A 14,205-nucleotide genomic window follows, 5' to 3' on the forward strand; every position below is an offset into this window, starting at 1 on the left:
ACCCACAGACATACACTGCACCCACAGACATACACTGCACCCATACACTGCACCCACACACATACACTGCACCCACACACATACACTGCACCCACACACATACACTGCACACCCCCAGACATACACTGCACACCCCCAGACATACACTGCACACCCCCAGACATACACTGCACACCCCCAGACATACACTGCACACCCCCAGACATACACTGCACACCCCCAGACATACACTGCACACCCCCAGACATACACTGCACACCCCCAGACATACACTGCACACCCCCAGACATACACTGCACACCCCCAGACATACACTGCACACCCCCAGACATACACTGCACACCCCCAGACATACACAGCACACCCCCAGACATACACAGCACACCCCCAGACATACACAGCACACCCCCAGACATACACAGCACACCCCCAGACATACACAGCACCCACACACAGCACCCACACACAGCACCCACACACAGCACCCACACACAGCACCCACACACAGCACCCACAGACATACAGCACCCACACACACAGCACCCTCACAAACACACACACACAAAACACTACCAGTACCCTCACACACAAACAGCACCCTGACACACAGTACATTTACAGCACCCTCACAAGTGCGCACACACACAAACAGCACCCTGACACACAGTACATTTACAGCACCCTCACAAGTGCGCACACACACACACAGCACCCTGACACACAGTACATTTACAGCACCCTCACAAGTGCGCACACACACACACACACACACACACACAGCACCCTGACACACAGTACATTTACAGCACCCTCACAAGTGCGCACACACACACACACACACACACAGCACCCTGACACACAGTACATTTACAGCACCCTCACAAGTGCGCACACACACACACACACACACACACAGCACCCTGACACACAGTACATTTACAGCACCCTCACAAGTGCGCACACACACACACACACAGTACATTTACAGCACCCTCACAAGTGCGCACACACACACACACACACACACACACAGCACCCTGACACACAGTACATTTACAGCACCCTCACAAGTGCGCACACACACACACACACACACACACAGCACCCTGACACACAGTACATTTACAGCACCCTCACAAGTGCGCACACACACACACACACACACACACACAGAGCACCCTGACACACAGTACATTCACAGCACCCTCACAAGTGCGCACACACACACACACACACACACAGCACCCTGACACACAGTACATTCACAGCACCCTCACAAGCACGCACACACAAACACCCTCACCCACATAGTACACTACCAGCACACACACATCACACTAACAGCACCCTCACACAGCACACACACAGCTTTGTGTGTGTATATATATATATATATACATATATATACATATATATAAATATATATATTTATATATATACACGCAGCGTGTGCTTGTGCTTGAGGGTGCACACCCTAATGCAATAGGCTGCGCACGCCTATGTTTGCAGTGTGGTATGGTGCATTATGATGATGAAATAGGCCCCTGTTATCAGGGAACACACAGTTGCTGTAAGGGGTGTAAATGGTCTGCAACAATCTCTAGGTAGGTGATATGTGTCAAAGTAACATCCACACGACCCAAGGTTTTCAAGCAGAACATTGCCCAGACCATAACATTGTCTCCCTGGGACTGCCTTTTTCTCATAGTGCATCCTGCTGCCATCTCAATCCCCAGGTAAACAACGCAAACAAAATGTTATTAATTAACCAGGCACTCTTCTTCCATTGCTCCCTGGTCCAGTTCTGATGTTCATGTCCCCATTGAAGATGCTTTTGGCGTTGAACAGGGGTCATCGTGTGTACTCTGACTGGTCTGCTATGCAGGCCCATACACAGCAAACTGAAGTGCACTGTGGGTTATGACAACTTTCTATGATGGCGAGCATTAAGTGTTTCAGCACTTTGAGCTACAGTAGTTCTTCCTTGTTATCATACAAGTTGGGTTAGCCTTCACTCCCATGTGCATCAATCAGCCTTGGGTGTCCATGACCCTGACGCTGATTTACCGGTTATCTTTCCTTGCACCACTTTTGGTAGGTACTAATTACTGCATACAAGCAACACCCACAAGGCGTGCCGTTTTGGAGATGCTCTGACCCAGTCGTCTAGCCATCACTATTTGGTCCTTGTCAAAGTCATGCAGATTCGCTTGCCCATTTTTCCTGCTTCCGACACACTGACTATTTACTTGCTAATATATCCCACCCCTTCACCTGTCAGTGATTTTAATGTTGTGGATGATCAGTATATAACTATCAATGTAATCGGGACAATGATCCAAAGAGGGAACAAACTAGACTCACAGAGGTTTACCCATGCTGTAATCAGCACCGGCACTACTGCTAGACAAGCTAGACAGCCACCTAGGGAGCAGCCACTGGCAGAACTACAAGGGTCGCTGAGGTCGCAAGTGTGACCGTGACCCGTGTGTTCAGCCTGTAAGGGAGGCCCATAAGCTGACTGGCTATTCACTAAGGCAGGTTAGGCACCTGCTTGCCTAAACAGCAGGTGCCTGCTCTGATGAAATACAGTGTCTCTGGGAGAGCTGAGCATGGGCGTTGAGGGAACGCCGCATTTTCTCCATGCTCCCTCACGCACCCTCTGAGGTTATGCTGGGAGCCAGAATATGATGTCTCTCCAGCCCAGCATTACTAAATGGTGAGCGAGGGAGCAATGAAAAAGAGCAAGAAAATTCAAGCAACCCCATGCTGGATCCCAGGTGGAGGACACACATAGTGTAAGAATAATTACAAAAGTGTCATTATAAAAAGAAGAAAAAAATAATGGTTTAGAAACTATTTAGCAAGGGTATTTTTTGGCGGTTGTAGATGCGTAACAAATTTTGGGGGTCAAAGTTAGCAAAAGTTAATTTTTTTTAATTCTTTCATCATATTTTATAAAAAAAATTTATAGTAAATTATGTGATATGATGAAAATAGTGGTATATTTTAATGGTGAGAAAAACAGTATATAATATGTGTAGGTACAGTAAATGAATAAGAAGAAAATTACAGGTAAACACAAACACCACAGAAATGTAAAAACAGCCCACTGTAAGAAAATTGAAAAACTGTCTGGTTACTAAGGGGTTAAAGGACCATTCCAGGAACCATAATGACTTCATTGAGATGAAGCCATCATGGTGCCTAGAGTGTCTCTTTAACCCCTTAAGAACACATGACATGTGTGACATGTCATGATTCCCTTTTATTCCAGAAGTTTGGTCCTTAAGGGGTTAAGGAAGCACTAATCAAATAACGGATCAGGCATGACGATAGACAATTCTCTCCCCCGCTCTCTCAGTGGATATTGCCACTGTCACCTCTCTGTGCAGCTGATGTGCCACAAACACATTTCACATTTTGTCACTGACCCTGTAAGATCCAGTAGCAAGCTTGAAGCGGATTAACCGTTCTTGCTATATTATATCAAATATTATGTTAAAACAATGGTAGATACAAGTATCACAGCTTTACATACAATAGCAGACCAGCACATTGGGGAGGCACACTAATGGAAAATGTCATACCTTTACTAGCACCAAATTTACGTACCTGTGTTGATATATACAGAATTTGTACCTATATGTCAAATTCTTTTGAGCTATAAAACCTGTCAATATACCTAGCAGAAACTGTGGGTTCATGTAATAAAAATTGTATAATGTCTCTTTAGGAATTATCTTAAGATTGCCATTTTGGGGAGATCCTTCTGATGAAAATTGCTTTGAAGATGCTATATACTGGGAGGTAAGGACAGACAGACAGACTGACAGACTACGTAATCATAGTAACAGTTCTTGATTTTTTATGTTAGTTCTAATCTTTTTCAGTTTCCTGTTATGTATTCTTTGTGTGCACATAAAAGTAAAGACTTGTAAATTATGTTTTAGAGACACGGTGTTACAATACATTTCATTAAGACAAACCATGGCTGCCTGGTTTCCTCTATACATTATATCCCTGCTGTAAGGCATCAGACCATCTTTCTCCTGTTATATGTGCCCTTTCCCTTGTCAATGTCTGTGGTTTTTTGATTTTCTAAACCAGGGATAGGCAACCTTCAGCAGTCCAGATGTTGTGGACTACATCCCCCATAATGCTTTTACACCCATAATGCTGGCAAAGTATCATGGGAGGTGTAGTCCAAAACATCTGCAGTGCCAAAGGTTGCCTATGCCTGTTCTAAACCTTGCAATCATGTTCTCCTTGTTTTGGTGATGTCTATGCGCTATACCAGTGCTGTCGCATTATCCTTCATTCAAGCTTTCCATGGCCACATTCCTGAGACCCATTCAGACATTGTGCATTTTGAAAGGGATCAAACCTGATTTTAACTCTGAAATCAGCCTGCATTATATGTGTTAAGTTTTCAAATTGCATCATGTAGTCGTCACACCATCCGGTGCACTATTTTCAAAATCCGACAAAATAGGAAATACATCAGTAGTTGTCCTTATGAACAATGTAGCCTATAATGTTTCAGGACTCCTTATTTCATTCCCTAAAAAAACAAAATGTTGCAAAACAGAAACTGAATTGCAATTTATGTGAAATAATGTGATTACAACTCAGTTTTCGCAAATCAGTTATTTGGCTAAAGTGGGCCGTTCAAAGGGCCATTAATACATCTTTCTGTCCGCGTCTTGGCATTCTGTGTTGGCTAGTTGGCTTTTATGCCAGTACCTTGTGAGCTAGCGGCTGGTACAATGCTTCTAAGCTCCTAGTCAACAAGGGGAAATAGCGGAGAACACCTGCAGGGCTTTATATTATCCAAAACTTATGTTTATTAGACTACTGGATAGCAGAACTGTTAAGGAAGCAGAGTCAAACTGTTCTTGTTCACATTAATATTGTAAAGCGCTACGGAATCTGTTGGCTGTATACAAATGGCAATAATAATAATAATTGAGGCCAATGAGTATTTTGGTATCAGTATCTTTTGAAAGTGACAAATCACAACTGCTGTTTTCATTCTTGCCACTAGATGGCAGTAAAACACAACTAAATTATTGCTTTTTATTTGTAAGGGCATCTTTAGAATATGGTTGAGTCCAAATTAAACCTGCTGATGGTTTGATCAAGACATTGCAGGTTATTCATTACCAATGTTATTCACTAAAGTGAGAATTATCAGGAATGCAGAGTGAATTTCAAATTTAAGGCCAGCATAGCCAAGCTGGTACAAGTTAGCTATTCTTCCAGTTCAACTAATTTAGTCTTTAATCTAAACTTCCTGACAATTATCACATTAGTGAATAACTGTGTAAGCATTGAATTGTGAATAGAGTAAGGAGCACAACCATAAATATTTATGTACAAGAAAAATCTTTATTAAATGGGTATATACTATAAGAATGTCTCTTTAAATTTTAAACACAAGATACAAAGTCATAATGCTGTAAAACATCTACCAGAAAAAATTCTGGAGATATATAAACGCACAATGCGTAACATATGGGTGAAAGAAAACTGTAATATAAGCAAACAACTATAATGCTAGTAAAATCAAGGAGCTATCAAAGAACCCCCAAAAAAGATATAACATATACAAATAATACAAAAACCATACCAGACTAAGTGAGAAGCAGGGACAGAGTCAATCAAAAAGCCCCCAACGTTTCGTCGAGAAGCCTTTATCAAGGGAGCCTGAATTGTGTCTGTAAGAACTACATTTCCAGATTTCAACTGTATTTGGTAATTTCATAAATAGTACCAGCAAATACAGTCAAATTCTGTCTTATGGGGGATGGAGGCTGACAGCCATACTAACAGGTCACACATTGTAAGAGCTCAACAAAGAAACACTCTAATGTTGCACTGATACCCAATTCATACACTGGAAATCGACTGCTATGTTTCCCGGGCACTGGAAAAGTTTGCGGTGGCTGATTTGTCAGTGCCTCTGAACGAGATCAACGGCATGAACCTGGGGCAGACCTATGAGGAACCGGGAACTACAAGAGGCCTACTCAATGTTGGTGAGAGGGAGACGGCTGACCCCTCAACATACCCCTTCATACTACTTCAGAGGTCTCCCTTCAATCTCCTGCTGGTGAGGGATGTCCCAGTACTTTCTATCCATGCTGCGGTGGCAATGTTCCAGCTGTCTATATCACCGGTAACATCAATCCCGTTGCTTGCACAATGGCGGACACCATATGCAGGTCTTGAGACCTGCTATCCTATGTACTGGATAAATTGAATGGACTGTTTGCCGACTTTTGGCTTAACCAGCCAGTTGCCTGGATGCTAGAGAGGTAGTCCCACTGGCACCTACCTGGCTACCAACCACTCGGCGGACCAAATCTTCTGCCCAGAATGGAGGTACCCACAAGAGACCCTGAAAGTAACTAAGTGGTAAGTGCAGAGGATGCCACGATCTCACCTGCGGAGACGTGCTGAGAGCCAAGCTCCTATCAACCTTTAAATTTCTGAGCCGAATCCTTATGCCAGCTGGACATGGTTGCAGGGCTTGCCAGTGCCGCAATTCCAGTTGCCTGTGCGCTGTCTCTTGCACACCTCCAGATCAGAAATCTCTCCTCTAATTGGGCTAGTGCTCTGATGGCGGACCATTAGCATGCTTGACTGTGCTGTGTGTCCGGAGCGCAGAGGGTGACCCAGGGTAGATTAATGACGATGCTTGCCTGGTTTTACATCTATCCACTTTCTCTCATACGCAGCGTGATCAGATCCACCATGTTTACAGCGACACATATAATTTTTACATCTTGAAAATGCATGAAAAGGATTGCCCTGCAGTATGTATATTGCATATTATGCAGGATTCTTCATTGCCTAATTGCTTAATCTTATATACCTTCTTCTGAATTCTACATACTAAAGGGCTACCCTTTTCATGTGCTCTATATGTATATATGATATGTTTCCCAGAAAACATGGTGGATTTGGTCACCCTGCTCATAAGGGACATTGTCACTATCTTCACCTGTCTAACCTCTGCTATTGACATCAAGACCCCTAGCATGTGTTCAACTCATATTGTATGTTCCTCTGCCAATGATTGGCACCATACTATCCGTTAGATTTTCAGAGCACTAAATATTCATCTTGACATACTGCTATTTTAATAGTGCAGTGATTCAGACATGTATCATACTCTTCTTTTTACCACTGGATAATGCTACCATTTATTATGTTTTCTTTCTTCTGTAACAATAACCATGCATATTTGGCTGATCTGAGGGAGCTAAGACAGTGACTAAAGTGGGCTACATTGGTCAGAGAATCCCAGACATACTGTCAAAGACATTTCCCGTGTCTTAACTCCACCGCGAACCCGAGAACTCTTGTTGAGGCCTGTTGCGGACGGAGTGGGGGAGAAGCGGCCTAGGTTCCCACTCAGTATTTGCCGACAGGGACATGCTGTGGTCCTATCCTCCCTTTGGACTGGACGGGGATATCCCGGTCTTCACTGGACTGTCTTTCGCTGTATTAGCTTCACATATAAGCTCTTAAAGGGTTATTACTATCCCAGACTCCTGCCACTACCACTCGAAATGGTGGCGAACAGCCTGCATGGCATGCAAGGCCTGGATCTGCCTAGACTGCCTCTGGACAGTCACTTACTGACCAAGGCAAACCTGCTGCAGGCACAGGCAACTCCTGCCGACTTTGTTGAGCAGTCCCTCTTAAAACTGGATGCAATATTTGATCGGTTCTGGGCAACACTGTAGGCACGTGTGGCAGCGACATCACCTAAACCTCTGATGGCTGTTCGGAGGAGCAAGCAGCAGAGTGAGAGGGGACTTTCACTGCTTATGGGTCTCAAGCCTCAATATTGAAACTCTCTAACTTTGGTGAAAAACCATCTCACTATTCTAATTTTGATAACTTTTGGCACATTGTCTTATCTTTTAGCATGTATTCTTTACTACTTATTAATTGCGACTAGCTAGCTATCGCTGAGGCAAGCTTGTACTAACATTCATGTTTTGCTAGTCCTTAGTACTCTTGTTTAACACATGAGAGAATTATCATATATGGCTAGCCTGTATTTCTTGGTTATCGATAACCAATGGCATTAAAGCTACTCTTTTACAAGTTAACTTGATCAACATGTTTAATCCCTGTCACATCTAGTTTATTTCACACAGATCTGGGGTGCAATTGAAGTATATGAGCTAAATTCCTGTTTTTGTTTCTTACCGCAACATGTAAGCCTAGCCTAACCCGTTAAGCCTACTCACATACTCTATATGTCTAGACCAGTGATGGATAACCTTGACACCATAAATTGTTTCTGGACTACATTTCCCATGATGCTCAGCTAGCTTTTAGATTTTTCCCATACAAATATTATATAAAATAAAGGATGTATATATTTACCTGATTTCTGCCCAGTCTTACCCAGATACGGCCAAATTTGGCAAATAATAACTTGCTTTTTTCACCTGGATTTACTGAAATCTGGACTATTCGCCCTATGGATCCAAATCTACTCTTTGTGATATTACATTACCTAATGGCAGCATCTCAACTGTGAGCAGCTTCATTTATTAACTTTTCACCAATGGCAGTGAGTACGAGTCTTGGGGGCACCAGGTCCCCATCATTTAAAAAAAAATTGAACAATAATCCCCAGGCACACCAAAATCTGCACATAGAAAAAGTTTATTCATGCATTAAAGTAATATGACAAGTAGCTTTAACAGAAGAAAGTGCATAATATAGTACACCAATAGTACCAAAACCACTAAGAGTAGCAATAAAGTGCTAATTTATCTACATACACCCATAAAAATGGTATACTAACCAGGAGCAGGAGAACTAAAAACCCAGACGTTTCGGGTCCCCCAGAGGAAGGCTTAAGGGCCGAAACGTCTGGGTTTTTAGTTCTCCTGCTCCTGGTTAGTATACCATTTTTATGGGTGTATGTAGATAAATTAGCACTTTATTGCTACTCTTAGTGGTTTTGGTACTATTGGTGTACTATATTATGCACTTTTTTCTGCTAAAGCTACTTGTCATATTACTTTAATGCATGAATAAACTTTTTCTATGTGCAGATTTTGGTGTGCCTTGGGTTTATTTTTCTATTTTTTGTATATGTGTGTGTGTGTGTGTATATGTATATGTATGTGTATATATATATATATATATATATATATATATATATATATATACACATACATATACATATACACACACACACACACATATCTATATCCAGTGTGGGAATGGATTTTCCCTTAAGAGTACCCAGTACCTTCTATACCAGGTACCAGGTACCCATTTTCAGTTTGAGCTTTTCTTACAATTATATTAGCGAATATTATCTTTTCCCCACCATATTAAACCAACCCCCCACAATTTCAGAGGCTATGGGATTGAGGTAGGAAAATTCAAATTAAGAAATAAATTCCGGTCTGCTTAATTGGCTTGTTTTAGTTGGACAAACTGAATTTTATTGCCCATGCACAAGTCTGCATTTGATTGAGTTTATCCACTAGGTGGTGCACGAAGCCTATTATTAAATAAATTCAGTTTGGTTAAATGCTTCGTTATGATGGAGTCATTCCGAAGCCCAAACAACTCTGTTTACTGTATAGATTTTATAAATCTTTCAAAGCAGGTTTCTCTTACCAGCCATGCGTCAACAAGGATGTACGTTTTTGACTCATGACTTTCATTTTTGCGCATGCAGGACCACAATGGTGATCATTCCACCACAGTATGCCATAAAGAGCATGGAGATTGGACATTGGCAGGCAGCCGCTGCTATAATGTGTGCACTCTTCTTACAAAACGTACCTGGGAAATTGTAAATCCCCTTTACCTGGATATCTCTCCGGGGATAGGGAAAGGACAGGATTGGTGGCATCCCCTGATGAGACCTATCTTTACACTACTGACCACAGATTGATAGTGATATATTTGCAGTGTGCATCAATTGAGTATGTTTTTGTTTTGTCTCCACAGGTTCCCAATGAGATTGATGAAGAAGAAGGTGCCATGAACCAGACACCTCATTACCCAGAAACTCTCAAAGAAGTTTGAAACAACTGAATATTCCATTCAATCCGAATAACTGGTTCTGGTTTGTTAAACAATTTGCAATAATTATTTCCACAAACTGGATTTATGCAGGGTTATATCCATTTAAAATGTTTGTGCAAAAGGAACAGAGTCGGTATTTAGTGAATGCCTATGAATATGAATTCAAAGAAGATTTGTTCCTGTGTGATTCCTGTAGTGATACATGTACTGAACACCCCGTGATCTCCCATATACCATCGTCCACACTTAGGATCCATCATCTGATCAACATTCCGTTTAATATACAGCTTAAACCAAAGCAACACAGCTAAGAAAATTTGACTTTTATTTCTGTTCTATAGAAAGGGTGTTGCATTATAACAATCTGGACTCTGGCGCTATATTTTCTGCTGAATTTTTATTTCTACAAATTTGTACATGTCAACTACTCTAACAGAACTGTGTGTTACTGGTAGCCAAGCAGTGAACTCTTCATATTTGTTTTAAAGTACACCTGTCACATCGAGAACATTTTACAGCAATGAAAGAAGAATAAACTGAATGCAATGATTTTTTAAAACCGGTTTAACTGTTTTATAAAGTGGTTTGGTATTGGTGATTTTTTTTTTTTTTTTTACATCAAGAAATTGACCTTTTAGAAATTGTCTGCTATGTGTGTAATGGGGAAATGATTTTGGATAATTATTAATATTGTAATAGTGTTAATCTAGGGCTCATAGTATTATATATTAATGTTGATCTATATCTCTTTCTCAGTAGCAAAAAATACTATATTATGTCGGCATGATTATTAAAGCACTTTAATGCGTGTCACATCCCTTCTACAAAACATGAAGCTTCAAGATACTGGAAACGTGTATAATATAAAATTTATATAAAATAACTAAAATGTGAAACTATTAATCCATGGCATATAAACATATCCAATAAAACAAAGTGTCAAATTTTATATCCAATATAACCGGTAACTCCAAATGGGTCAACTTAGTGATATTAAAGCCATATTCTGTACTTTTTTCCCAGCTTGATTTGAGCTATATTTTAACAATCTACATTGAACACTAGATTTAATTTGTTATGCTTTGTGAAGGGTTCTGGCACTTCGAAGTTTGTTCTTCTAAAAATATCCACCTCTTATTCTCTGCATATTCTCTACAACATATTTTTCTGGAGTAAAGTCTGTTTCCAAGACACAATTATTTATTTTTATCTTTTACACCTTCATCGGCAGCTTACAAGTGTCACTTTTACTTAAAGACTTACTACAGAGATATGCACACTTCTAGAAAAAATTTGACATTCATTTTAATTAATTGTCAGATGTCAATCCCAGTTTTAATGCTGGCACTTATTATATATATATATATATATATATATATATATATTGTGTGTGTGTGTGTGTGTATATATATATATATATATATATATATATATATGTGCGTGTGTGTATATATATGTGTGTGTGTGTATATATATATATATATAAAAACAATTAACAGTTATATACATAACAATTTACAGCACTCAGAGAACTTTCAAAAAAGAGACTTTACTAATAAATGTGGAACAAAATCGATGTTTCAATTCTTGATATTGACCATATGGGGTCGATTTTTGGACATGTATTAGTAAAGACTCTTTACTAATTGCCAATTGTTATGCTTATTCATATTTGTGTGGGTTAGCAACTAGGCATATTGCAGATTATGGCATTGTTTGTTGAGTGATGTTGTTTTAAATATACACAAACTAAGAAAGTTTTTCAATGCCACACTGCGGTGATCAAGCTTGATGATGTCCAATCCAATCCAATTATTTCCCATAGGAAAGCGTTGGGAGGCTATTGCACATGCACGGTAAAACTCCCCGCTGAGATCAAAGACCCATGAATGTGCACAAATTAAAATTTGCTTCCTATGTAGAACACATATGTATGGTATACCAAACTAATTCAAATACATCACAGTGGAAGTTTTTGATAGAACCAAAATACTTGGGTCGGTCTTCTAATACATGGAGGTATCTGCTATGGATCAGTTTGGTCTCAGTATACCAACTATACTCCATTGTGGAACCCACATAACAAATATCCACAAGTGAAGATCAGCCAAAATGAATAGCAAAGTTCCTTCCTCTGTGTCTATCTCATCAATTTAAATTTGGGGGGGGAGGAAAGAAAATTGATCTGAGACATTCCGTTTGTTGAAATATATCTCACTTGATATTGAAGATTACTCAAAATCCATGACCTAAACAGAAATGATTGGGAACTCAGAATGTCTGGCCTCATTCAAGTCAATTACAGCCAATAACCGTCTTTGTATTCTTTGTTTCTAATATTGTTGCCAGTAGACTTGTGTACTGCACAAAATATGGTCATCCAAACTGATACTTTAAAAAAAAAAAAATATTGTCCATGCAATCATTTCAAGAGAAACAATTTGGAGGAACCAAAATTACACCAAACGGCTCATAAATGAGGTACAGTGAGCAGTCAGCTGCTATTGCTGCTCATTCACTACAGAAATACCAGGAGGGACCTGTCACTTCTCCTCCTGTGCCCCCACCTGTGGATAGCAGGTGGGGTCTCTATTTAAAAAAACTTTGGAGACACTTTCAAAGTTCTCCCTGGTAAGAGCAGTTGTTGAGGGCTAATGTAAAAAATAAGGGGGAGGCCTCCCATTGCACTTCCAGTTCCCACCCTTGGAATCTGGGTGGAGGATATTAACATAGTAATGTGGGACATTCCATTGTCCATGGGCCACCTCTATTTTAAAAGTAAAGAAGGTAGTAGACAAACCTTTGCCCACCTCCCCACTGTTTGGCTTTCTAATGGGGAGGGGGGGTGGTTAATAACATATGGGGTGTTAGACATGCCATTATCCACTTCCACAACCAGAATGTTGCCTCCTCCCTCCCACCACCAAAATGTTTCCAAGGGTTTCCATGCCCCTTACCAAGGGTTTCCAAGTCCCTTAATAGAAAGCAGTTGTTGTTGGGGGATTACATCATAAGAGGTGTGGAGATGGACAATGGTGGTCTTGTGAGATGTCTTCCTTGAGCTATTGCTCAAAGAGAAAGGAGACGTATTTGTAATATTGTTATGCGAGCAAAGCAGGAAGGGGAATTGGATGCACTTGTCCATCTTGGGACAAATGACTTGGCTTGCAAAGATGTTTCAGAGGTAAGGGAAGTTTTTTGTGTTTTTGCCACTGGTTATATATGGCAGGTTGCTTCCACACTGTCACTCTCTGAAGTTCTGCCTGTGCATAACACTCAGAATGACAGGCGGATACGTATTAGGGCTTGTGGCTTGGTGAATGGTGTCAGAAGAAAGGATTTGGCTTCATTTCTCATGGTAGCTCTGTTTGGAATGGAAATAAACTGTACAAAAAATATGGTTTGCATCTTTCTCAAAAGGGAAAAAAAATTATCAGTGAACAGTTCAGAGGTTTTGCTAGGATGTATTTAAACTAGAAGGGGGAGGGGGCAAAAGGGTGATAAAAACATCAATCCAATTGCCCCCAAAACAAGAACAGAAGGTGCCTGTAGCAAATGTGTTAAAAAATGATAAGCTTAGAGTCATGTCTACAAATGCTCGCAGTTTAGGGAATAAGATCCATGAACTTGTGGCAATAATGGAACTGATAATGTAGATTTAGTTGCTGTTACTGAGACATGGTATAATGAGAAAAATGACTGGGACATAGCAATACCAGGGTACTCTTTAGAAAAGACATGCAAGGCAAGAAAGGGGAGGAGTGGCCCTGCATGTGAAAGATAGCATAAAATCTAGCCTAATAAAAGTTAGTAAGGTAAACATAGAGTCCGTTTGGGTTACGTTAGAATTTGGTAATCACACAGTAACTCGTGTAGGTGTGATTTATAGGCCCCAGGCCAGGACAAATAGAAGAGTTAGATAATCTATTAGTTGAGGAAATAGCTCAAATGACAATGAAGTGGGGGAAGTTATCATCATGGGTGACTTTAATCTTCCTGATGTGAACTGGAAAACCAAAATATCTGATGGAATACACCCAAAGTTATTAAAAGAGCTTAGTGGTGTACTAGCAAAACCATTAACAGATTTATTTAACCAATCATTGTCAACAGTATTAGTCCCAG

At 40.5% G+C, this 14,205-nt stretch overlaps 1 protein-coding gene across 2 annotated transcripts in view; it reads left to right on the plus strand.

The window, feature by feature from the left end:
• RHCG (Rh family C glycoprotein) overlaps positions 1-11,029 on the plus strand; it is a 75,131-nt gene extending 64,102 nt beyond the window's left edge. For both annotated transcript variants that reach the window (XM_063448892.1, XM_063448893.1), the window contains exons 9-10: positions 3,737-3,810; positions 10,003-11,029. In XM_063448892.1, coding sequence (XP_063304962.1) covers positions 3,737-3,810; positions 10,003-10,080 — 152 coding nt within the window. In that variant the 3' untranslated portion in view covers positions 10,081-11,029. The remainder of the gene's footprint in view (positions 1-3,736; positions 3,811-10,002) is intronic.
• The last annotated feature ends 3,176 nt before the right edge of the window (positions 11,030-14,205 follow it).

This window comes from Pelobates fuscus, chromosome 3, assembly GCF_036172605.1.
Source record: "Pelobates fuscus isolate aPelFus1 chromosome 3, aPelFus1.pri, whole genome shotgun sequence".
NCBI classification, from domain to species: Eukaryota; Metazoa; Chordata; class Amphibia; order Anura; family Pelobatidae; genus Pelobates; species Pelobates fuscus.